The sequence below is a fragment of the Dermacentor albipictus genome, chromosome 5 (genome assembly GCF_038994185.2).
Source record: "Dermacentor albipictus isolate Rhodes 1998 colony chromosome 5, USDA_Dalb.pri_finalv2, whole genome shotgun sequence".
NCBI classification, from domain to species: Eukaryota; Metazoa; Arthropoda; class Arachnida; order Ixodida; family Ixodidae; genus Dermacentor; species Dermacentor albipictus.
The window spans coordinates 106,434,016-106,459,008 of record NC_091825.1 but is presented as its reverse complement, the minus strand read 5'-3'; the positions used below and the strand labels follow the sequence as shown (position 1 = coordinate 106,459,008).

Below are 24,993 nucleotides of genomic sequence, written 5' to 3'. Positions count from 1 at the left end.
ACAGTGCAGACATACTCTGGGCAGTTCTGCTTGTAGTCTGCTGCGTTCCTTTGTTTCGAGCAGGAGCTGCCCGCCTCTGTTGTTCAAGCGAGAAGGGTCATTTGATTTTTTTTCCATCTCCAGGAATTTGGCCCAGAGAGCTTCACGGCGCTCAACTTTGGCGAAGATGGTTTTATTCTCAGCGTAGAGATCTTTGTACATCTTCAGTTCTTGCTCCATTTGCTCTAGATGCTCTTCCGAGACATCTGGAAAGACAGAAGCAAAAGCAGTAGGACAGCGAAGCTTTGTATCTATGTACCATGTTATTCACTACCAGGCGTGCTGCTGGTGCAATCTGGAGTAGTCTGCCGTAACCCTGGAGTTCAAATACATTTTTTTTTTCATGTTTAGGCACGATGTGACAAGACTGAGATGAAAATTTACACTCAAGGTTGCCCAGAATAAAGCAAGAAAAATGTTGCTCTTCCAAACTTTTAATAGTGGGCTGGGTGAAGTTTGGATACAGACAACATGATGCACATCCGATGAGGCAAGCTTACTCGAATGTACAGCATGTCATGTCCAGATATAAACTCATTGGTGTCAGCACACCAATGAATTCAATTTGCAATTCTGTCCATGTCTTCACATGTTTTTGTCCTCTAGATTGTGTGTAAAAGTACTAAGTCATAAATCATGCTAATGAATTGCACAGTAAGCCATAAAGCATTAGGATCCTTAAAACCTTGAAATGCACTATTTTGCTGTTATATGTTATTTTTGGTCCATTGAAGTCTGTGAGGTCCCCGACTAATGCCACACTGGCACTGCGAGTCCTAATAAATATATCTTGCATTCCAGAGTATGCAAGGACTCAATCCTATAACTACCAAACGATTTTTTTGCTCGAGGACATTAGTGACAAGCACAAACGTGGTAAAGCACATGAAGCCACACTGCTGCCATTGGGGTGCAAAACATGAAATGGAAAGCACAAGTTATGGTTCCCACACTGACAGAAAAAAAATTTGTCCAAGAAATTCAAAAAGTTACACTTTACTCATACGAACAGATGTAGCGTACCTCTTTACCATCTCTTTAATAGGGTACTTTGAAATTCAAAAGACATCTGTACAGAGGCACTCACACACATACAGTACAGTCTTGCTCTTGAAGGGGGCACCTAAGTACTTAAATAGCAAAATTTCCTAATGAATCGAGTAAGTCTCTGAAGAAGAAAAAAAGACATGCTCGTGATATAGAATCCATTGAGTAGTATTTTCTCATTCTTTAACAAAAAAAAAATATATAAGGAGTGGATATGATGATGAACAAAAAGAAGTGTTATTTATGTTAGTTAATGTATGTAATGCCATTGACAACTAAAAGAAACAACCAGAGACAAAAGTATCTAGCATACCAAAACAGTGATGAAACATTGAGAAATTGTCCAAACAATAAATTGCTTTGTCTAAACTAGAAACGTAACTTCTAGACTGACTAAATGTTACACAACCTCATTTAACTGTAAATTAGCAGGAGTGAGTGACTGATCGCGTTCTCATCAAGCGGTGCATCTCTCTAGCAACAGCCTAGCCCCTACCACTCACTTCAGAAAATAGACTAAAATGACATTTGAGCTCTTATCTTATATCTCAACAAGAATTGATGGGAGAATGCTAACTACATGTACCCTTTAACAGTGAGCGACACTGCACAATGCAGAAGTTCAAGATGCCACAAACCTTCAGGGTCATCCTGCTCAAGCGTCTCTGGCACGCAGCACTTCCGACGCCATGCAATCAGCTCGTCATTTGTGCGTTCCACAAACTCCCGCAACCTCTGCCTTTTCAAGTCCTTTAACCTTGCCAGCTCCTGTTTCAGCTGCCAGGACAGGGGCAAACGAGCAGCAAGAGGAGCAAATTAACAGAACTGATCACGGCGCAAGCTCAGCAACAGAAACATCAGCAGCAGCAACACCTCTTACATCCAGGATATGCCAGACACCATAAAGCTGAGTGCAACAGACTGAAATCTGGTACCACTGCCCATGCAATGTTTTCCTTAACGAGCACTATTCACAATGGGAGTGTGAGTTATGGGTTATGAGTTATGATCCTTGAATCAAGTTCAGTCACATATACTGGAAAAATAAGCGATGAAAACAGAAACACATAGTTAAAAGCGACGCTCAGCCTCAGTTTTAACTTTCAGTGTATTGCCATTACTGTTCAAGTTTGATTATGAAAAATTGTAATTTATTATGTCATAATGCAGAAAACTTGCATTTTGAATAATATAAGAGAGACTTGACCACTGCGATTAATTAAACTGTTTACCGGAATGCATTATCAAAGTGTGCTGGATCTCCAATGAAGCAGCCGATCTAAAGTCAACACTTCCTGGCAATCCCTAGCGCCCACCAGCGTCGCTTTTCCCTGTAGTTAATTATAACGCACTATATCAGACAGCACTCCGTGCTTTCCCAACACTGTGTAAATAACAGAGCAGGCCACTTGTACAGCACTTAGCATCCAAGATACCATGCAATACTAAGCTACTCTTATATAAAAGCTTATTTCTCAAATATGCCTCTGGTTTGCTACTCGTACAAACAGTGCAGAATATATGCACTGAAGTATGCATCAAAAAAATTTAATTTAAAAATTATGGTCGCAGCTTGTCCCCCTCAACAGCCATTACAGTCACTGAACTTCCAACTACATACTCCTGTTGCATTATCACACAATCTCCATAAATGGCTGTGTGTTATCATTAACTCCATCGCAGGCTTTTGCAGATACAGTCATGGCCCTTGCTAAAGATGGCTGTACTCAATTTCACACATTGAACATAATGCCTCTTTTCTCGATTCAAATAGATAATTTTTTTTTTTTTACAAATAATAAGAGAGTGGAATTCAATATCTGGCACTGTTCATTCGTTGCCATTAGACCTTTATAGTTGCCATATGCAAGTAGTTTTGCATATGTAATTCACTTCAAGTGTATTATATTTGTATTTGCTTGTGTTTGTCTGGTTGTCATTTTGCTGGCATCACTTATCTACTGTTTCTCATTCCCACTAATGCAATAAAAATTTGGTTGCAGTATGTATAAAGAAATTGCTGAAAGCTAAACGGGACTGCACTTGTCATAAAACTGGAATGAAAGGGGAAAAACGCAGAGCACAAAACAGCATTATCCAATTGAATCAAAGTAAGTATAAAATTTCCTACAAATATTCTAGCAAATTATTACACGCACTGCACAACAGCAAGCCTGCCAAGACTTCCTCAAAGGTGCTGTCTATCCACGATGCAATGTTGCATGTATGGATTCTAGAAATCCATACCACCGAGTATATAAAAGGCTTAATAAAATACCAAGATAAGATATACAAACACATTTGCAGTGCAAGCGTGTACGATCAACATGCCACTGTCTTATTTAAAAGTTCACAATACTATTATAAATGGCAGTTGAGTGCACCTCTGTCAATTTGTCTAAAAAAGAAGTTGGAAGCTGAAATTGAGATTGAAAAAAATGATTTAAATGTGTGAAGACTTACATGCAGGCTTATGTGTAGAGTATCCGAGAGAAAAGTTCAGCTGATCATCTAGACTCTGCCATGCACACAAATGAAGCAAACCCCCCACCAAAAAGAATACCATGTGCTGTGCACGCCAACCTATAAGCCAATGACAGAGCATGCGTGTCTTACGAATTGCTTTTACAGCTATGTTCAGCCACCACTCACCTTACAACCCCTATCTGTGGCCAGCTTCAGTACATTTTAGGACAGTAGTCGGGAAAGCTCGAAAGGCAACTACCACAGCACTATGTGATGCCTCAGCAGAGGCTTCATAGTAACCGAGCACTAGGCGAGTACTCAGGACCATCAGCGAGCCAGTAAAGGACAAGTGGTAAAATGTCGTTGCATATGTCGGAAGCCACAACAGATAAAGGTTCCATAAATTACAGATTTGAATACAAGGGCCCTGGTTCCAGACATACTGACATACTGCAGAACAGCTGGCATGTAACAACTAGTACATACATGCTGGTGCATACGAAAAATTGCAGGGTTTCAACATCCCGAAGTTGCACAGGGGGCTATGAAGGACGGCCTAGCGGAGGGTTCCAGATTAATTGTGACCACCTCGAGGTCGACGTGGACCCAAAGCACGGCACACGAGCATCTGAGCATTGCAGCCCTACTGGAATGTGGTCGCCACAGGCGTGAACGGAACCTGCAGTCTTATGCTTGGCACCATAGCCACTGAGTGACCACAGTGGGACTAAGTGAAAACACGCTCACAGCAGGTTGAACATCGTACGAGAAAAAAGAGTTACAGGCCGAGGGCATACAGTGTGTGTGAGTGGAACTTACTCTGGCAATTGCTTCTGGGATGAGGCCACTGGCATGCCTGAACTGTTGCTCTTCGGGCACGTTGAGTCGCTCCCAGTAAAGGTTAACCTGCTCTTTAAGGGCAGAAATTTCTTCACGGCGTGCTATCTCGAGCTCCTTCAACTGTGGACACATGTGCAAAGACAGAAACAGAGGGGCTCATATAAGAGGACTGGTTATTGCAACTCGAAAGCACTGGAAACAAATGCCAACTTTGACCACAGGCAGCAAAATTATCCCTTATGAGGCCTACTCAGAAACAGCAAAATGACATGTTTACAATGCAGCCTACTCATCGAATATAATGTATTATCTACAACACACTTCATTATGTTCCTTGTAAAATATCTACAACCGAAAATACAAACATTTACTTTCCTATCAAACTTACATAATATACAAAGAAACATTAAAAATTATATGACATGTAGAACAGAACTATGGAAAGTTAAAGAACAAATGCAGTTTAGAAACACTGCCGAAGGGACTTCCAAGACAAACAGTTTGGGCACTGTACCTTGATAGTAGTTTCGCACTTATTACTAAATGCAGCATGCTTTTAAATGCATGGCATTTCTCTGAATTTCACCTAGGAAAAAATATGCAGATCCCACGCACTGTAGGAATCGATGTAGGCGAAGCTTTCTGTGCTGTTTGCTTTGTTTGACAATAATTAGGGTGATGTCGACTGCAAATGTTTAATTTGTTCAACGTTTAGTTCAACATGCCAGTGGCAAGTTGATGTTAAGTGTTAGCTTACAGGCACCACTGCTGGTTGTCCGAGCAGTACACAGAACAAACAGCGAGAGCTTTTGCTTGAGATGTTGTTATGCACCATACTTCATAACCTCCGGGAGGGTTAAGCATATTCCTTTCCTCACACAGCGCATTGCATCGTGGCACAAGCATTAAACTTTAATTGAATTACGGGGCTGTACGTGCCAAAACCACAATCGGATTATGAGTCACGCCATAGTGGTGGCCTCTGGATTAATTTTGACACCGTGGTGTTCTTTAATGTGTCCCTGAATCTAAGCGCACAAGTGTATTTTATTTCGCCCCCGTCGAAATGCAGCTGCGGAGGCCGAGATTAAACCCGCGACTTCGAACAATGCCACAGTCGCAATGCTACCGTGGCAGGCACAGAAGTGCTGATATGACATGTCGCCGATTCCGTAGTGTCGTCTAGACCCTACGGTACCCTTTAATGTGGCTCTGCTTCTGCAGCCCTGCATAAGTTGTCAGCTTAACAAATCTGTGTGGTGTTTATTTTTCCATAAATATCAGAAATGCACCGTACCATACCTTCAACTTGAATTTATCCCGTTTGTGCGCAACTGCTGTCGTGTCCACAGAAGTAGTGTTTCCTTGCCTTCCCATGTCACCTCCCCCCTCCTCTCCACATTGTATGAGAACTGCGAGCGAAGAGTGGCAAGGCTATTATCCACTCGTTTAGTGACTGCATCGGTTCTACCCACCCCCCATTCTCTGCCTCTCTTTCCCTCCTCTCTACCATTCTATCTAGCTTCCCTCTGGACTTGCACACATGAGTAGCATTGCTTTGGGTTAGTGCAAGGAAATGTATTAGCTGTTCGTGAAAGGGATCCCTTATAGCTGCAGCATATTCTAATTTTGGCTGTAACAGAATTTTATAAAGTTGTAATTTTAAAGGAGGCTGGCATAAGTATGCCAGGAAGTGGTTGGCTCAATTAATTATATATCCAACACGAGGATTCCATGTTAATTTAGATGTTATATGCACGTCTAAGTGCTTATATGAACTTGTTTCGAAAGCAACACTACTCATTTAATACACGGGCAGGTTATCGTTAGTGCGGGATACTCTAACAAGAGTATATTTGTGAATGTTGTATTCGATTCACCCCAATCACATCACAATTATCACAAATACCACAATTTGGCATCTTGTTAGCATTATGTTTACTCTGCTTGGTTGTGTTGTTAAATGATGTATTGCATGAACATGCATGTCACAAGAGGGAAGTTTTTTTTTTTGCACTGCTAGTGTCTTCCTTTAATAACTTTTTTTTTTTCACTGTACTTATTTCACTGTAAAACGATGCACTGTTATGTTTCTGTTGCATTGCATTCAATGTATGGAGGCACATGGCTTTTTAAGGCTTCCATTTCTGAGAGCTTTTACTATTTGTCTCCAGCTTCATGTATGCAGTTATTTTATGTAATCAACATTCTTATATATCCGCTGCTCTACAAAAAGAAACGAACACCAGGGGCTATTTTTTTTATTTTTTCCACCTTTGTCACTGACGTTGACGCTGAAATGCCACCATTGTCACTAGCATCATTTGGTATGGCACACAAATAACTGAAGATGAAAGTTCCACCTTCATTTCAGTAAGAAATTAAGGACAGAAAAGAGAGAGAGAGCCCCTAAATCTGTGCTTGTAAGCTGGTAAAAAAATAACTTGCCTTGTGAAGATAGATGGCAGCACTTTCAAGGTTTTGCAAGGACAAGATGACTTCATCGGGGCTGTCCACTATTTGTCTCTCGAACTCTGTTTCTGGCTCAGCGCCAATCAATTGTAGCTGCGCAACTACCTCCCTTTGAAGAGCCACAAATTTGCAAGTTCGCAGAACCTGGAACAAACAGGGCCACAGGTCAGGGATAGAAGAGCTGGACGTCTGCCAGAGCAGACTGGCAACAACAACAACAACAAAAAAAACTGCAGCATTTATGCAACTTAGCCAATTATCTGGTAAGAGAAAAAGTGTACGCGTTAAGAGAAACATGCCGCAGGAACCGGGGGTTGCCCATGCGAGGCCGAATGCCGCCATGCCAACAGACAATTAGGTGTGTGCAAGTACCCCATGCTTGAATGTGAATAGAAGAGCTTATGAAATTTTTATACAATTCAATAATTTGATAGTGAAATTTTAAATGTCTACAGGAGCAGTACAGCCTACAAAAAGAAATTCACAAGGTAGTTCTAAGTGCTCAGCCACTGTTGCAGCCATAATACCCAAGAAGCTATGCTTAAAGAAGCATTGCTCCACAGAGGCATTGCTCCACAAAGTTCCTTGGGTACCATGTAGATCACTTATCGCACAATATTTTGCAGTATTAAGGATGCTTTCTTTTGAGGCTGCCTGTGAATTCGCCTCAATTTAAGTGACATACTGATTCGTTCTATTGGCCTTGGAATGGGAGAAGGCAAGGAAGGAATGTCAGGACGCCATTCAGGGCAAAGGAAGAGAACATTGGCAGTGAAGCTCACCCCCCTGGGAGCAATGCAATGCAAAATTTCAATTTCTCCCACAATAATGAACTAATTCAAAACCTTCTAGCAGTAGATCACTCATGCACTTAACTTGCACTGTAGAACCAAAATTCCTCACAGGGCCTGATGAATAGCCCTTTAACTTTTAAGCAATCATTCCGTTTGTGCAGTAAACCAATGTTCATTTCTCTGTGTAACATAACATTCCAACTTGAAGCAGAAAGCCCCCACTGCTTTCCTAAAACAGAAGTCCATCTATAGCATAAGAATATTGCTCAAATCTCGGCATTATTTTACCGAGTCAACTTTGACGAAATTATGCTTTGCTTTCATTCACAGTCAGTTCATTTATTGCATCTCAACATGGGGAAACACTTATCCAACCCACCTAATGACACCCCAACACATTCATAATCAAGCTACTCTAATACTTGCCTACACTGCTTACCATGGCAATGTGTCACACCTTTGCACCCACAACTTACTATCAATACAAAAACTGGTAAAGTTTAATCTTGTGGTTTTCTTTCTTCAGAACTGTAACTGATCTAATTCCATCTAACATCAAAGGGAAAATTCCTACGGTAAACAAAAACCAAATTAGATTTTCTTTTAAGAAAAATTTATGGTTGCCAAAGATACACGAATTGTTATGATTGGCATGTATACAGACTAATTATAACTGCTGTCAATTTGGAATAATCTACAATCACGTATAAAGCATGTGTTCATTAACCCAGCTGAAAAAAAAAAAAACTATATTTTGTTATCAACATCTAATAATCTGCACTTCACCATGCATTCGATGATCTGCTTTATATTTTATTTCCTGGTGTGTTTCTTCTGTTACTTGCCGTGATCATTCGAAACTTATTGCTTTTCTTGCCATTGAACTGCTGTTTTATTTCACTTATCTTTTTATGCAACTACCTGACAGAAGGTCCCCACACAGCTGTGTGCTCTGGGACCTCGTTCTGCAACGTCACAAAGTAATGATGAAACTTGTGCTGCAAGCACTCTACCAAATCACAGAATATTTGTTGGTGCTAAAATTTGGAATACAGTCTGCCAGCCGAATGAAATATGCACAGAATTTCACCACAAGAACAAAATAAATACTTTCTTACTAAAATTAGGGAAATAAACTTCCACTTTGTAGCTTATAGAAAAAAAAAATTGTAGCCAGATGCAATGTCTACATTCTTTGATTTTTTTTTTTTCATCTTGCAATTTACAACTCTAACATGTATTTCATTCCTTTAGACACCTAGGACTTGAAGCTGCAGGTGACATGAACCCTCTGCTAACTCAATGTGGCCTCAACTCAGTCCAGTGTGCCGACTATTGATACAGACTTCGACAAAAGCACTGCCGTGTATGACACAATGCTCGTTTGCTGCAGTCTGTTGGCAATGGCAAAACAGTTGTTTCTCTGTGCTCATATCTTGCAGCCGATAACTTATTCACATGCTTCGAGTCCACCATTCAATTCTTCTATTGAAAAGACATGACATGAATGTCTGCACAGTACCTTGACGTGGAATGACTAATTATGGAGACTCACTAGCAAAAAAGTAGTCCCCTACCACCTTAACTTTTTTTTTCAGTGGAATCTCCACCACCTTAAAATAAAATTACGGAACCTTTGATTCATTTATCAACACTTCATGATTCATGACCGAGGGGAATATTTGATAAATTGAATGGTCAGAAATGCATGAACAAGGAGAAACAAGGACTAGATGCACACCTTTTCCTGTTCGAGAGTGTGGAGATGTTCCCGCAGCTCATGTAGCTCCTCCTGCGATGGTATTGCGCCACCATTGCCAAAAGCAAATGCAGGCTCTTGCAACCTCTGGCAGAGGTCTGCCTCCTCGCTTCTCAACATGCGAAGCTCTCGCTTGCGGGAAGATCTTATTTCCCGCAGCCTCTGCGCAAGCGCTCGCATCTCGTCTTCTTGCTGCACTACTGTACGGCCCTCTGGCTGTGATGGGAAGAGGACCAAAGAAGACATCAGGCTCAGCTGGTTCACAGAAAAATGACAGAGGTCCAGCTGCAAATGCACTCTGGGCACAGCTTGCTAGCAGGTTAAGCCAACTTCCTGCTTAAGAGCACCATTGTCTCACGTGGAGGTTTCAAACATTTTATGCTAGTCAATGGCAGCTAGACTCGTCATTGCGAACATTGTCACACGCTGCTAATACCATACAGAATTATTGCCTTCATGCTCTGTTCAGAATTTCTCCTTTCTCGCAATGCATGCAGTCAATAAAGAAGTGCATGTGCTTCAAGCCTGTGATTGAACTTGTATGCAAAATGAAGCATTGCTGACTGCACTATAAGTTAATATTTAATTACTGTCTAATTACTATGAATCATCAGGAAATGCACAAAGCAACATACTACCACAGTCTTTTACATATAATGGGGGGAGGAGGGCCAAGTGTCTCAGGATAAAGTCGGGTAAGTTGTGCTCATTTACAGACAGTCGACCATAATTGACACCTGCAGAGGTTATAGCAGGAGGAGCATGTATAGATATAGTGTTTTAAATTTGAAAATACTAGTAGTTTGCACATTACGAATAGCACAAGAAAGTGGGAATATGTCATAGTAAGCATTGTTTTCTTATGGACTTTATCGAAGGCTTTTCCTTCTTTTAATGCAATAGTACGCACACAAGAACCGACGTAAAGAAAGAGGGCCATACCACTAAGAACATGCTACACAATTATTGATCAATGCTCAGTGACAATGCAAGCCTGAAATTAGGCTTAGGACATTCGGTTCAAATAAAGATACATGGTCAATCAAGGACAAAAGAAAAATTATCTTAACCAGCACAGTGAACGCAGACTTAGGCAGATGCGTCTGAACACTCATCAGTGCTTATTCCTAGACAAAGGCCTTTTGGGGCCACAGACTACAGAACACTGACCTACAGTGCCAGGTCTATGACAGGCTGCTAGCACTAGTTAATGCACATAATTAGCAACCTGGCCAGCGGCTACTAGTTTGGTGTACACAACCTGCGGAAGCTCCACGTAATAAGAAAACTGTGGTATACATTTTACAGAAGAGGAGCCTACACATTCGCTGCAATGAAAAAGAATGCATTGTCACTTTTTTGCCCTCTCACCCACAGCAGCTGCTGTCACGCGAGGTACCACACATAATGGTGCCTCGTGTGAAAAGGCAAGTGCCTTCAAAGTGACTAATTGAGACTGGCTGCAAGGTGCACTTTTTTTTTGTGCTCTCATGAAGGGGTTGCATTCTCTTTTCTGTCTTTGGAAGCGTGACAATTTTCATAACTTACAGAGGTGCCTGTGTCTGCCCTGCCCAACGAGTGCACAAAATAGGTGACGCAGATTTCATGCCTACTCCCCCCCACAATGAATGCCTGAACTTAAATGCAATAAAAAGGCCACAGAAGGTGTACTGCTCACAAATGCCTCATACATAACATGTTTCGGCAGTGGCAATGTGGTGTGTCCCTACATGGTGCCGATGCATTAACATTGTCACATTGCATTAATGTCGATTGTTGTGAGATGGGTTCTGCCAGAATTTTTTAAAGGCCAACTACAACGAAACTTTGGGGCACGTAAAAAGCCCAATTCCTGATTAGTCCAGATACAAAGCAGCCTTTGTGCAAAATATTGCTTCTGGAACAGTAGCGGAAGATGTGTCACAAGTATCGAGCAAAAAAATAAGAAAATGCCACCACTACCTTTCACTGGAAGTGACATGCAAAGTGAAACGTCAAGAACCAGCACAGGGTCAGGTCATGACCCCAGAGATCAGGCAGCACTTACAAAGTGCTGAAAATATTCAAGGCCATAGACTGGGATTTACATTGCATCTTAGAACCACGTGGGCACGTTGCCTACTTAGGCGGTACTTAAAGGCTGTTTATAACAAAAGCAGACATTTAAAAGCACTGTAGTTTTGACAAGATTGGCTAAATCGGTAACGAATGAGTAGTATATGCTATTGATGCAAAGTGAAGTTAGATTGCAGTTGGCCCTTAAAACTGCTTACAGAATAAAAAAGAAAAAGAGCTAAGAAAACATCCGTATTTCTGACACCACTGACCTTGTATGCGATAACAACAGTTACAATTGACATGCTGAAACTCATAAAGTCAATCAATTAATTGAAGTCACTTTACCATGATCCCATTTTGTACAGAAAAAAAATTATACAAGATTCAGTAGAAGAGGTGAGGGGGGATGCATTAAAGCTGATCATTCCAAATGTATAACGAATTTGAGACTCACCAACGTGACAGGCATGCCAAGCTCCGAGGCCAGACGCTCCACTTCAATAGCGTAGGAGCTGATGCGTGCTAGTATTCTCTCCTTCATCTCCTGCTGATCTTCTCTCATAGCTATGAAAAGTTTCACAACGTGCTTCTTAGTTCTTCCAAGGCGACTTCGCATTGCCTCCTGGTCAATTCCAAGGTCATGCCACAATTCTGCCAGCGCACGTACATTGTCCCCAACGACGTCACAGATTTCACGCGTCGTGGCTGTGCTGCATTTGAAAACCAACAGCAGAGGTGTCAGTATGCTTTGCTTTCCATGCTTACCCCGCTTCACAAGCAAAATACAAAGCTTGTTACTGTATGAAAGACATTGGCCAAGCGAGTTCACAGTAAATTAATGTCACGAGCAGTTTAACTGCACTATGACGATTGCAAAACTGAGCATGTAGGTATAAAACACACTGCAGGATCTCCGAAATCCCCACAAGCGTGGCAATGGAGCTCCTTATGCTGCATCAGTCTCTGAAAATCCCCGAACCTAGTGAAAGTATTGGCAAATAACATAACCGGAGCATTATACCAGTGATGTGTGTGCTACAACACACATAGGTTGTAATGAATTGTTGAGGTACTTCACGCACTTTCCAGGGGCTTACTGACCGTCCGTCCGTCTGTCTGTGTCTACAACCATTTTCCTGACAACCTGGGTAACTTGGTAGTCCATGGTAGAATGGGTAGTGCATTGAGCTATGCTAAGGGAAAAGCTCCAAACCAATTTGCAGACAAGCTTTGGACAAGAGGTATGTGGCACTGGGTACCTATGTCACTTGGTTTGCGGAACTAGGTATACGTCACTGGGTACGTACTGCTCAAAGAAGTTATTTGATACCAAGTTGGGTCATCGTGTAGATGCCAGATGGTGCGAGCCGCTCTTTAATGAATGTCTTTCACAACAACGCTTTAGTGAGCTGCGCCATGAGTGCAATAAGTATTTGCCACACTTCAATGAACTTCTTGAACAAACAGAGCACACGCCACTGGGTGCGTCGCCAGTGAGAACAATTAGCATTCGCCACACACACTGGTGCATCACGCATCTCGTCTTGGAGGTTACTTGCGGGCTTCTTGGCAGCACCACTAGATGAAGCAGTGTGCTCAGAAAGAAGCAAATAGAGGACCCCGGCTGCCCCACGATGAATTTCTCAGCGATAACAAGTACCAGTATGTGAAGCGTTTTGTAGGCCACCCACAGGCTTCGCAGTGGCACAGAGTGATTATAGGGAAGCAGGAGAGAGGAATCCCGCTGTAGTACACACTTCATACAGAATGCTTTTCGATGGTGGAAATACACTGTGGCACTATATTGCCTCAATGTTAAATGCATTACAGTGGAGAGTCATCGCAAGATGGGTTCTGCCGAATTTTTCGGCCTGTCCTTAGTATATTGCATTTGTAATAAAATGCCAAAAAGGCCACTCTTGCCAAGAGAAGAGCCTTTCTAAGCCAGAAAAGACGAAAAAACTAAAGACAGGTGGCGACACTGCCTTGAAGTTCCTGCACCAGCTCACCGTGACGTCGTGGATTTTGACAGCAGTCTGCTTGAGCCTGGTTATTTTTTTGGTAATGAGTGAAATCCATTACATTGCATTATAAAAGAGCCAAAGATTGAGCTTGCCAAGTTTCAATAACATTTACTCAGCACCAACAACCCAAATACGAAAAAATAATTTAGCATTTGCAATGTCACACTGACATTGCAAAATATCTTTATTGTTTCTCTGCAATTATTTCTGTTTAAATAAGCTGCCTATTATCGCAATATTAATGACAGTGTTTGGAAAGAATACTTTGTATGTCACAAGTGACAACACTTTCGGAATTTTAGATCAATTAGACTCACAGTGGCCGCGGAGGCTTGAACTAAATATGATGCATTTAAGATGGGAAGCTAGAGCTCAAAATTTTCCTTCCTATGTACAGGGTGCAGCAGGTATTTGTGAACACGCATTTCATTACCCCCATCCTCTAGGTACATAATAGCTGCAAATACTTTTTTGCTGCAGGTAACCATGGCAGAACTTCAGTTAACTCAGCAAATGAAGAGGCATGCAGTTATCGCGTCCTTGGCTGCAGGACACCCTGATTCAGAGATCGCAACATTCTTGAAGGTTGCCTGATCATTCGTGTTCAAAGTTTGGAAAGAACTGGAGGCTACCAATAGTGATATGGACACAGTTTCACAAAGGAAACGACATTGTTAGTGTTCTGACACTCTTAGGATACCAGAATTCATTAGTCGCGTCTAAGGTATCATTGATGAAGACCCTAGCAAGTCGGTAAGAGCCCTCGCCAAGGAGGTGGAGGTTGACGAGGCCACTGTCAGACATGTGGAAGGTTGTAGTTTTTCTCAGATGAAAAAAACTTCGTCCAGTACCAGAAGCTGAACTGCAAAAATGATTGATAGCTGTGCAGTGGCCTTGAGGATGTTCCAACTGTCATGCACACAAAATTTCCAGCATCAGTGATGGTCCTGGGTGTCATGAGCATTGAAGAAGATGGGATGCCTTCACATTTTTTTCACCAAGGTGCCAGAGTTAACACTGTTACTTACACTGAGGTATTGAACATGGTTGTGAAGCCCTGGATTGCTGCTGTAGCACGTGAGAGGCCGTATGTTTTCCAGCAAGACTCTGCACCATCCCACACAGCCCATACCACGCAAGAATGGATGGCCGAAAACGTCCATGACCACGTTACTCCACACATGTGGCCTCCCAGCTCCTCAGATCTCAACCCAATGGACTACTACGTATGGGGCATAGTTGAGAGGGAGTCAAATAGGCACCCACACAATACCCTTGAGGCTCTCAGCGGAGCTATTGTTGATGCAATTACAAATGTTTCGAAGACACCTCATCACAGCCTGCGGTCGGTTTCAGCAGCGTGTGGAGTCCGTGATTGCTGCTCTCGGCGGTTTCATTGAATGATGACATTCATTGCATGCATTGCCACCTGTACACAATGTTAAATAGTCATAAATTATATGCATCTAGTTTATGTGTCTGTTTGTGTGTGGGCGTAACTTTCTTCTCAAATACCTGCCGCACCCGGTACATTCAGCAGGAAGGAAAATTTTGATTGGAGGCCTCAATGCTCTTTAGAAAAATTGCTTACAACCTGAAAATTTAAAATAAACTGAGGAACATAGCTTACACATCCAACACTTCATGAAAAACATAAGGCAACTAGTTCTGTAGACAGTTAATGATAAATGTGCTTACAGCTTCCATGAAATTGTTGCAATGCTTATTAAGGCTTTGCAAAAGAATCACAAATAAGTGGTGTATCATAGTGCTGTATAATACAAGGGTTATTCAAAAAGCAAGGGCCGTTTGCTTATATTGAAATATTTACATGTCAGAACAAAGCTCTATTTGTGCAGCACTGTCTGTTAATTCTTTGCGAAGGTAATGAAGTTATTGTTTTGGCCCAGTATAGTTGTTTGCTTGTCAGGGAATGCAGCCAATGTCCGCGAAAATCATTGCTCCCACCTGTTGTGAAGTGCGGCTTGTAATTTGATTTTTGCATGCAAAAGGATCATCAGCTTTGAAATTCATGGGGAGTTGTGCTATAGTTTATGGGCCTACAGTGATGAGTGAAGGGAAGGCCAGAAAGTAGTGTGGAGAGTTCAAAAATGGCCGCAGAGATGTGCACGATGAAGAGTGGAGTGGTAGGCCCAGCATCCAGACCAATCAAACTGTTCAACAAGTGGACCGGGGATCACGATTAAATCGACGACTGACAGTTAGTGGGCTGATAAGTTTCTTCCGGTTGGAAGCACTATAATTTACATGATTGTAACTGAAAGCTAGGATATCGCAGAGTGTGTGCAAAGTGGGCACCAAAATGCTTACTAACATAACTTAAACAGCAAAGAATGTCAAGTGGACGAGTATTTTTGGACTGCTACAAGATGGAGACAAGTTGTTTTTGCACATTGCTACAGGCGGCAAGACTTGGATATTCTACGCTACTGCAGAAACAAAACAGCAATCAATGCAGTGGCACCATTCCTCTTCACCAAAACCGAAAAAAATCAAGCTGTCTCCTTACTTGAGAAGGAAAATGATGGCTAGCATTTTCTGGTGCAAAAAAGGCACTCTTATAGTTGATGTCATGGAACGTGGGAACACAGTCACAGCTGACTTATACTGCAAAATGTTCACCAAACTGAGACATGAAATCAAAAATCAACGGTGTGGGAAGGTCCAACGCGCAAACCCAGAAGATTCAAGATTTTGGTTGGGAACTTTTTACTCAGCCACCCTACAGTCCCAACCTTGCAGCAAGTGACTATTGCCTCTTCTTGCAATTGAAACAGTGGCTTGGGGAATAACGGTTTGAAGACAACAAAAAACTCAAGACCGCCATTGTCGATTGGTTCTATTTACAGGTGGTGAACTTCTATGCAGAGGGACTAAAGAAACTGGGGCAGCAGTACGAAAAGGGCTTAGTTAACGGCGATTATGTAGAAAAGTGACGTAGGTTTGTACTAAACTAAACCCACCAAGAAAAGCTTTTACGAACGAATATATATATACACTCTTAAAACGGTTGCACCCTTTGGGGTGTATATTTGTCCCACAACAATAATCGTCATCTGCCTTGCTTGCGTTTCCTTTCCTGAAAACTCGGCGCTCGCTACATTCCTGTCGAGAATGCTGCGTCACACTGATAAGGCGCATGTCGTTCGTGACTGGAAAGTACCGTGCTCGCAGCGTTAAAGAAAGGAAACGCGGGCAGGCACGGATGACGATTATTGTTGTGGGACAAGATACGCCCCAAAGGGTGTATATTTTTCTAAGTGTGTGTGTGTGTGTGTATATATATATATATATATATATATATATATATATATATATATACATATATATATATATATATATATATATATATATTTCTTAAGTACACACGGCCCTTACTTATTCAATAACCGTCGTACATCGGATGTCCAAATAGGTCATGCAGTTTACATAAGTGCAATATTGTTTTCCATTGCAGAGTTACGGAGTTGAAAACGTGGTGCCAGATTTTCTTTAATTTCGAGAAAAGATCAGCCGGCATATATATATATATATATATATATATATATATATATATATATATATATATATATATATTCAAGCTGTGGTAAGACACTGCTGCCAAAGCAACACTCCCGGGGGAAAAGAGATGCTACAAATTGATGACCTACATGCTACTGTCGGGAGTTTTTTAAAATGCAACGAACATCAAATTCTGTGCATTGCATGTCAAGAAAAACGCCTTCTTTTCCATGAATATAGCAAATTATTGTATTATATATATTGACGAGCTGGTGCAGTGGGTCGGAGCAAATGAGCAAACGCGAAGAGAAAGAATCAAAAACAGGAAATTTTTACACAGTACGGCCCCGGTGGTCCTTGATCATGAACTGGAAGCTCGTACGGTACAAGAGTGTTCTCGCGCCCCGCCCTCTGCTGCAAGTGAACTCGAAAGCTAATGGTCAACCGGCATGCATTCAAGCCGTCAAATCCCGCTGTTCAGAAACAAGGAAGTTTGGCATGACACTGCAGACAGTTCGGTCACACCGTATCAGAATCGCTGCGTTGCAAAGGTAGTATATAAATACAGAAGTTGGCACCAAACTAAACGCCGTACTCACCACATCTCTTTGATTGCGCGGTCCTCCGGTTCTTCCATGATTGCTCAAGTCAAAACGGAGGCACGGAAGTTGCACACGGTTAGTGGTTGGTCAGGTAGGTCGATTGGACCACAAACTAGTTGGACAAAGTTATTTTATCAACGGGCCTTAGATAGGGACCAGGCCATAGAATAAAGATATCCGTGCACAGCACAAATTCGGCGGCATCTGGGTGGGAACCAATCAGGTATCTCGCCAGAAAGTGCACCCATGGACGTATGATGCCTCGATGCCTGCGCCGCTTGTGTGTGCCAAATGGCCAAATGTGTGAAATTACGGGGTTTCATTTAATACTTACTGACTTCGCCAATCATTTATAAGTTATACAATATATTAAATAAAACCTGGCTATTATAAAATTGTTGTTGCCACTGACTTGCCTATTAGCGTAATGTCTCTGCACTTCATTTACATTCCAAAGGCGAAAGCGTCGTCAAAAGGACAATATTACGCAATAAATTTCGCTATAAATTCACCTATATGAAATGCAGTAGTAATAATTTTATTCAGGACGTCTAGTTTAGACTGGTGCGCTAAATTTTATTACAGGAAGCTTTCTTTTTTTTCTCCTTTGAGCAAACTTTGTGAAAACCGTGAATCTACATTTAGTCTGGCCACCATGAATGCGCCGTGTTGGCTTTTGGGAGAACCCCGTCGAAGTCTCTTTTCCATGTCTTTTCTCCGGTCAAGATGACTGGGTTTTCACGGAAGGTTCGTGGCGGTCCGTACTTTTCGCTCCGAGACGTCTTAAATCTTTGTCAGTGGCAGCGTTTATTCGTTTTAATAATTCATTAATGTCTAAGGTTTCAAAAGTACGCGTAATTTTGCTTGACTTTAGTTAAAACGCCTCCATTTATTGTTGGATTCCTTTCACGTGGCGAGACTGACTGGTGCCCTCGTTTCAAGCGTGCGCTAATATTTTAATTCGTGTTCGCTACTAAGAAAGCCGACCTAGTTTTTAGTCAGTGCAGCTTGAACTTTAATTTAATTCATCGGTATGTACTGATTGTTAGTGTCAAGTGTCGCCACATGTTTTGTTAGGCCTATTCACGCCGGTATGTCGGCGTGAGCGTTCGAACCTTAGCTTGTATTCGTGTACGCTTTTGTTTTGGTATGCGCTGTGATAAATCGCTGATGTTATGGACATACGAGTCGGAAGTCTGAATTTGAACGTGGCAAGTTTTCGGAGTGCTATATCGCTGACTCAGTTTTGTTTTTCTCTCATCTTGCAGCCCATTATCATCGACGGCCAAGGCCACTTACTTGGCCGTCTCTCTGCATTAGTTGCGAAAACACTGCTTCATGGTAAGTATCCTTCATAATATGCCCACACTGCGTTGACATGATGATAATTTCACATCCACACGTATGATAATCGATGTGATTATACCTTTACCATGCATCACCATCTGAGTCCCTTCTCGGTTAAGTTTGCCGAGACGTCGGATGTTCTTTTGCATTAATTTGCTGTTTTTCCTCTGCCCAGGCCAGCGCGTGGTCGTCGTGCGATGCGAAGGGATCTGCATATCTGGAAGCTTCTTCAGGAATAAGCGTAAGTCGGTTTTCTAGCACTTGTCAAATTTCCCGTGTAGTGCACGTGCTCGGTTCCACGGGCAACGTGCCGCTTTTAAGTCTGGAAAACTAGCTGTGCGTGTCAAGAACCGAGATGCATCTTTAAGTTAGGACTGGAGTCAGCGTGATCTTTAAAGACGCCGAAAAGGCGTTTGGAAGACGTTAAAATGTAGCATCTGCTGAAAAGTACACCGGTCACTTGGTGAGGTGCGAGTGAAGCTCCTATAAAGAAATTCTAACAAGATGTGTATGGTAGCTGAGGCTTTAGTAGGATAGAATTTATTTGGAGCTACATGGTTGCCCATAAAATTTTAGCTCGTCCGTCACCTAATGGCCCAGGTTTCAACCTGAGGAGCCAAAGCTGCTAGTGCAAAGTGTCAACAGCAACATAATCATTACCACGTAAGCTTTTTCAAAAATATTTTTAACAACGAAATGGCGAAGTTGCACTGTTTACCAATGCTACTGCTGCTGTCCATGTCTGAGATTTTGCAGGCTCATGTGGTGCATGCTCTCAGCAGGCATTTTAATCACCATCTCGTGGACATGCCGTTCAGTGACCAACAATACTCGGCAAAATGTCTCTGAAGATAACAGACCGTGTAGCTCAAGTTGCATGCTGGGTGCCAAACATGAGGTGCCAGTTCTGTGCCATATATTTGAGCTTGCTTGCAGCCATGTGGCATGCGGTGGCATAGTCCCATGAAGCAAGCTGCTGCTGTGTAAAATATGACAGGTCTGGCAGTGTAGTAACTTTTTCTTAAAGGCAGGTGAGGTAGGTGCTGAAATAGCAAGGCAAGTCTTGTTTGAGGGGTGGTGTTTTATGTTGGTGTTTTATCTTGACTTCTGCTATAGTGCTGAATGTTTGTTGACTTGCAATCGTTTTAAAGGTTTACCCACCTGCTCCTCATATCACTCGTGACTTATTTGCACTCTCCTTCGCCCATTCCATGTGCAGTGAAGTACCTGGACTTCCTGCGCAAGCGGTGCAATGTGAACCCAGCGCGGGGGCCCTACCACTTCAGGGCACCCAGCAAAATCTTGTGGCGCACAGTGCGCGGCATGCTGCCGCACAAGACCAAGCGTGGCTCCCTTGCACTGGACCGTCTGAAGGTCTTCGAGGGTGTGCCGCCTCCGTACCACCGCATGAAGCGCATGGTGGTGCCATCAGCGTTGCGTGTGCTCCGGCTCAACCCAAGGCGCAGGGTATGGTACATCTCTGCTCTGCTCTATGAATGCATACTGTGGTTGAAAGTGACTTGCCCCTTTGAATTTCATGTGTACGTGTTAACTCTTTCGGGACCGGGGAAAAAACAGGCAATTCTGATGGGTGTCAAAAATTATTTTTTATTACGAATAGTCATTACGCTATATTGCTGCAATGTTTATCAAAATGTAGCTAATTAGATGGTCTTTCATGCATAAAGAAAGGTTAGACTTAAAAGTGATCTATAATATTTTTTTAAAAATCTCAAATTCAAGATTTGCTGAAAGAACAACATAAAAAAGTTGGAAAAGTCATGGATATAAAAGTGGAAAAACATAATAAAAAAAATTCAAGATGTACAAAATGTGCTACAATGCCTCCTTTCTTGCTTGTGAAAATTTGGCACGCGTATCTACAACTGTCTTTTTTTTTGTGTGAAATCTAGCTTGCACCAGTGGTCAGCCACTCAGGTCCCACGGTTCTTGTGCCACTCGACAAAGCAGTTCCGGGCAGTCGTAAAACACAAGTGAACTTGGCATGTGCTGCAAAAGACATTAGTTTTGAGCTCGATTTTCTTCTGCTCATAGCACAGCTTGCAGTTTCTGCGTTTTGCCACTTTTTCCGGCTTGTGGAGTGCATGTTTTGCGACGGGTGGTGGAGGCGTGTGTGCTTGCTTGGCACCGTCAAGATTCAGAAGCTGCCGAATGAGCTCTCCTCTAAAAGCTAGGTGGTCAAACCCGGCAGTGCGTGCCAGCTCAGGAATCTCTGGGTGCAATGTGCGGTGAGCTTGGAAGAGTACGAAACTGTTCACACATGCAATATCGATGCAGTGGAAGAACAGTCTTCCACCACCGTACGCTTCTCATGAGAACATTATAATATCCAATCATTTGATCCGATTTATCTACGCCTAGCATGCCAGCATTATAATCATGGATCAGCAGAGGCTTTGTTATAAATATGAGTCCAGGAGTTTTGCCTTCTTTCCCTTCTTTTTGCGGTGACCGTGTCATTTGCAGTATGAACCATGCTCATCATGTTGACAACACGCCGGTCTTTCCACTGAAGGTACAGGATGTTCTGATCGCGCAACCATCGAATGTCGCCACGTCGAGCTTTTTTTTCCCACCGTGCATCCTTCAGTTCGGCAGGAAATCCTCGGCGATCCTTGCGTGTGGTTCCGCAAGCCAATGTTTTTCGGCTGAGAAGATGACTGAACAGGCTAGTAGAAGTGTAAAAATTGTCCATAAAGATCCTGTAGCCCTGATCAAGATATGTGTGACACAGCTGGCAAACTACGTCGAAAGCTAAGCCATGGGGCCCTGGCTGCTCACGCTTACCGGTATACACACTAAACTGCACAGTATATCCGGTGCCAGGGTCAGCTAGGACCCACAGCTTGTAGCCCCATTTTGTTACTTTATCTTTGATATACTGTCGGATGCCTGACCGCCCTTTCGATTTCACCATGCGCTCATCCACGGAAAGATCGCGATGTGGCTGGAAAAGATTCGCTGACACTTTGTTCATGTGTTGCAGGAGCCACCACATGTATCGGAGCTTTCCTCTTGAACTTTGAGTGACATCGTCCAAGTCTGCAACTTGCAACATTGCGAGTAGAGCTATGAACTGGCGTCGCCGCATGATCCGTGGTGGGAGCAGACCGCTGTACAGATCTCCTACGTTCCAATACAGCTTCAGCCGAGGAACCTTCACAACGCCCATGTAAATTACGAGTCCGATAAACTTTAGCATTTCACTTGGGGTGACTTCTTCCCAAGATCCATCGGAACAAGCATGCGTTGGTTTTTCCAAAATGTGAGTCCAAGCATACTTGTTCGTGTTGTCACAAATTGTTTCGATCACATTCATCGAGAAAAACAGAAGAAAGAAGTCCAGAGCAGTCAAGAATTTCTTTGATCCGCTTCTGAGCGCCACGCCCACTTCTGCGTCCAAGTACACGCCAGGTTCCCGTCGCGGCGAAAACTCAATCCGCTTCTGCGCTGGCGGCAGCAGATCATTGCCGTAGCTTGTTGAGACCCTATCAAGTAAAGATAAAATAATGAGAACATATAGCGAGCCCGTTCACCTACTCCAGAAAGAAATGAATGTGGAATTATGCTCACCTTCGGCTACTAGATGAAGTCCGTGGCTCATCATCATCCGAATCGGAGTCCGAAATAAAATCGGAGCTGCCGAAGTCGTCTTCAGACTCTTCGCTGCTCGGTTCATCAAAAAAATCCGTTGCCGAAGCAGCGGAATCGCGCGATTGACGGCGTTCTTTTCGAGCGACCGGACGCGAGCACAACGCCATTTTCCACTGCGTCCGCCGCCGCCGCAATCGAGAAAATTCTCTCTCGCGTATCGCCACCTGCTGGAAATGAAAGAAACTATGCCGAAACCGAGAGTCTAGTTCCTGACGACCTCCTAGATGGAGCTACATGTCCAAGCGCGCGGAAATTTGAACGGGGCAGTGCGCGCAAAACCGTCGATCATATATGATCGATGGCCTATGGGCCGGTCCCGAAAGTGTTAAGAAGCAGGGCTGCGACTGCTGAATCGTTAAGACATTAAGGGGTGTGTGGGCTACGGCCATTAAAGACCGGTTTCTTTTCCAGATTTTGTTTCTAAAGCACTAGTGCCCAAACATGCATACTTCCATATATTTTTATAAGTTAACTGAATTGTTTAAACACAAGTTTGACAGTTGTGTTCCACTTTAAATTGGTATATGAACAAGTAATGGTACAGAATTTACTATGTGATCGTGTGGAGACAATCAGACTTAAAAGCATTCGTTGACTGCTTTAAGGATTCTTTTTTGGCTTCCCATTTTTGCGCTTTTGCTGCAAATGTGTGCAGGTCTTGTCTTCCTATTTATGTGCAGCAATTAGCAGTGATCATTGCAGAAACCAGAAAGGCAGCAAAAGTTCATGCTTGCTTCCTGCACCAATTTAAGGTGTTATAGATCATGTAGCTTTCCATTGGATAATCAGTAAAGGGAGTCTAAGCTGTCTTTTGACAAACATTGCGAAAAGCTGGTTCAGTCGCCCAGTGTTTGCTCCCCTGCTTCGTGCTTCAGCTCTCATGAGGATCATTTTCAGTTGTGATGAGCTTCTATTCCTTACCTACATTGAGCCCTCCCACAGGGGGCAGTGCAATCAATCTTGAAAGCTGATTTTGCATAGGTAACTGGTGAGACCAGTCAGATTTGTGGCATGATGTAAACTGGTAGTGTGGCTTTCACTTGCAGTACTGCACTCTTGGACGTCTTGGCCATGAAGTCGGCTGGAAGTACCAGAGCGTCATCGAGTCTCTTGAGCTGAAAAGGAAAGCCAAGGCTGCCCTCTATCACAAGGCCAAGAAGACGGACAGGGTGAGTGTAGGGACATCTTTGCTTTGTGCGTGGCTGTGGGCGATTATGCATTCTCTCCAAGACGGCACCACCACTCAAGCCTTTGTTATTGCTGTGACAGCTTCGTTTAAAAGGGTGTCCACTGCCCACTCAAGCCACTTGAACAAATTCGCTGCTGGCACAATAAGAGAAGCGAAAAACATTGCTTATGCAGCACACCACATTAGACTTCGTAGTGCCTTCAGCAAAGTGGCCATGTGTATCAATAAACATGCAAGTGAATTGGTGTCACACTTGTATGTAAATGGTTCAGTTTACCCAAAGCTTAACGTGTGCAGTTTCTACCTCCCCACCATTGGGCAGAATTGGCAAAACCAGTGTGTACACAAATTTGTGCACCGTGATTGAAAATGGTATTGAACAAAGGTATTTGCTTGTCAGGTCTGAATTTATAACAAGACTGACTGCATGTTTTCTTTGTGCCTAGATTACTTTTCATGTGCTTTGTGACAGTGCTGTTTGCGGGCAGCTAAATAGTTTTATTAACTTATACAGTAAATGAAGGACTTTAAACTTCCGTATCCTCTAAACTGTTCAGATATCCCAAGTGATGGGAGGTGGTCTGTTTTCGCAGAGGGTGCTGTAAAACTGTTGGATTCCATGATGCTTTATACCTACATTGTTTGATGATCTGTGATATCAAAACTTTTACTGAGAATCCTGAGCAGCAGAAACCTCTGGCTCGATTGTTGTGAGCAGGTAATCTAATGTTTTGCACCTTTCTTTGCAGAAACTGCTCGCACAGGCCAAGGAGCTCTCTGCCAAGCAGGTGGAACCGATGGCAAAGGTCATCAAAAGCTATGGCTACGCTGTGTGATATACTTGATCAAGAATAAAGACAGTGGGCCGTGCGAGGTGACTGTTGTGAGCATTGCTGAGAACGCTGTAGCAATTTAAGTTATTCCATTAAAACCCAACTCCGAGATTTCATTTTGGCTAGTTTGGTTGTAAATGATTAGTTTATATTACTGGAGCAACGTTTGCACAGGTGGCAGTTGTCCAGTTTTCTTAACAGCCTTATTAAGCACGTTCACCCGATGGTTGGTGGATGACACAGGTCCCAAGCCGAGGCCTCTAAGCCTTGCGCATCAACGTACCCCAGAAGTCTTGCACCTAGGGTTCCATACTGTTCCAGGTTCT

At 42.8% G+C, this 24,993-nt stretch overlaps 3 protein-coding genes and 1 non-coding gene across 4 annotated transcripts in view; 2 read left to right on the top strand and 2 right to left on the bottom strand.

Annotated features, from left to right (window-relative positions):
• The window catches only part of LOC139060012 (protein regulator of cytokinesis 1-like), a 29,902-nt gene extending 11,999 nt beyond the window's left edge, over positions 1-17,903 (bottom strand). The window contains exons 1-7 of the mRNA XM_070538688.1: positions 17,621-17,903; positions 11,930-12,185; positions 9,400-9,633; positions 6,841-7,008; positions 4,372-4,512; positions 1,725-1,863; positions 16-245 (exon numbers count right to left, since the gene is read on the bottom strand). Coding sequence (XP_070394789.1) covers positions 16-245; positions 1,725-1,863; positions 4,372-4,512; positions 6,841-7,008; positions 9,400-9,633; positions 11,930-12,185; positions 17,621-17,658 — 1,206 coding nt within the window. The 5' untranslated portion in view covers positions 17,659-17,903. The remainder of the gene's footprint in view (positions 1-15; positions 246-1,724; positions 1,864-4,371; positions 4,513-6,840; positions 7,009-9,399; positions 9,634-11,929; positions 12,186-17,620) is intronic.
• A 360-nt stretch (positions 17,904-18,263) lies between these two features.
• Positions 18,264-24,783, top strand: RpL13A (ribosomal protein L13A). Its single transcript, XM_070538690.1, has 6 exons — positions 18,264-18,370; positions 18,892-18,964; positions 19,146-19,211; positions 20,190-20,437; positions 23,692-23,814; positions 24,584-24,783. The coding sequence occupies exons 1-6, from the start codon at positions 18,350-18,352 to the stop codon at positions 24,668-24,670; spliced, it is 618 nt and encodes a 205-aa protein (XP_070394791.1). The 5' UTR covers positions 18,264-18,349; the 3' UTR covers positions 24,671-24,783.
• On the bottom strand, positions 20,883-23,679 carry LOC139060013 (piggyBac transposable element-derived protein 4-like). The gene is made up of 2 exons (XM_070538689.1): positions 22,565-23,679; positions 20,883-22,479 (listed from the first exon to the last, which is right to left on the bottom strand). The coding sequence occupies exons 1-2, from the start codon at positions 22,750-22,752 to the stop codon at positions 21,369-21,371; spliced, it is 1,299 nt and encodes a 432-aa protein (XP_070394790.1). The 5' UTR covers positions 22,753-23,679; the 3' UTR covers positions 20,883-21,368.
• On the top strand, positions 24,446-24,515 carry LOC139060631 (small nucleolar RNA SNORD34). Its single transcript, XR_011514984.1, has one exon. It is a non-coding gene; the product is annotated as a small nucleolar RNA SNORD34 (small nucleolar RNA).
• Positions 24,784-24,993: the final 210 nt, after the last annotated feature.

Bases quoted from the DNA above. Each gene is read 5' to 3' on its own strand.
- RpL13A (XM_070538690.1), top strand. From the start codon at position 18,350: ATGACTGGGTTTTCACGGAAG. The intron at 18,965-19,145 runs GTAAGTATCCTT...TCCTCTGCCCAG, and splicing joins TGCGAAAACACTGCTTCATG to GCCAGCGCGTGGTCGTCGTG. The intron at 23,815-24,583 runs GTGAGTGTAGGG...CTTTCTTTGCAG, and splicing joins AGGCCAAGAAGACGGACAGG to AAACTGCTCGCACAGGCCAA.
- LOC139060013 (XM_070538689.1), bottom strand. From the start codon at position 22,752: ATGGCGTTGTGCTCGCGTCCGGTCGCTCGAAAAGAACGCCGTCAATCG. The intron at 22,480-22,564 runs GTGAGCATAATT...TTTACTTGATAG, and splicing joins ACTTCATCTAGTAGCCGAAG to GGTCTCAACAAGCTACGGCA.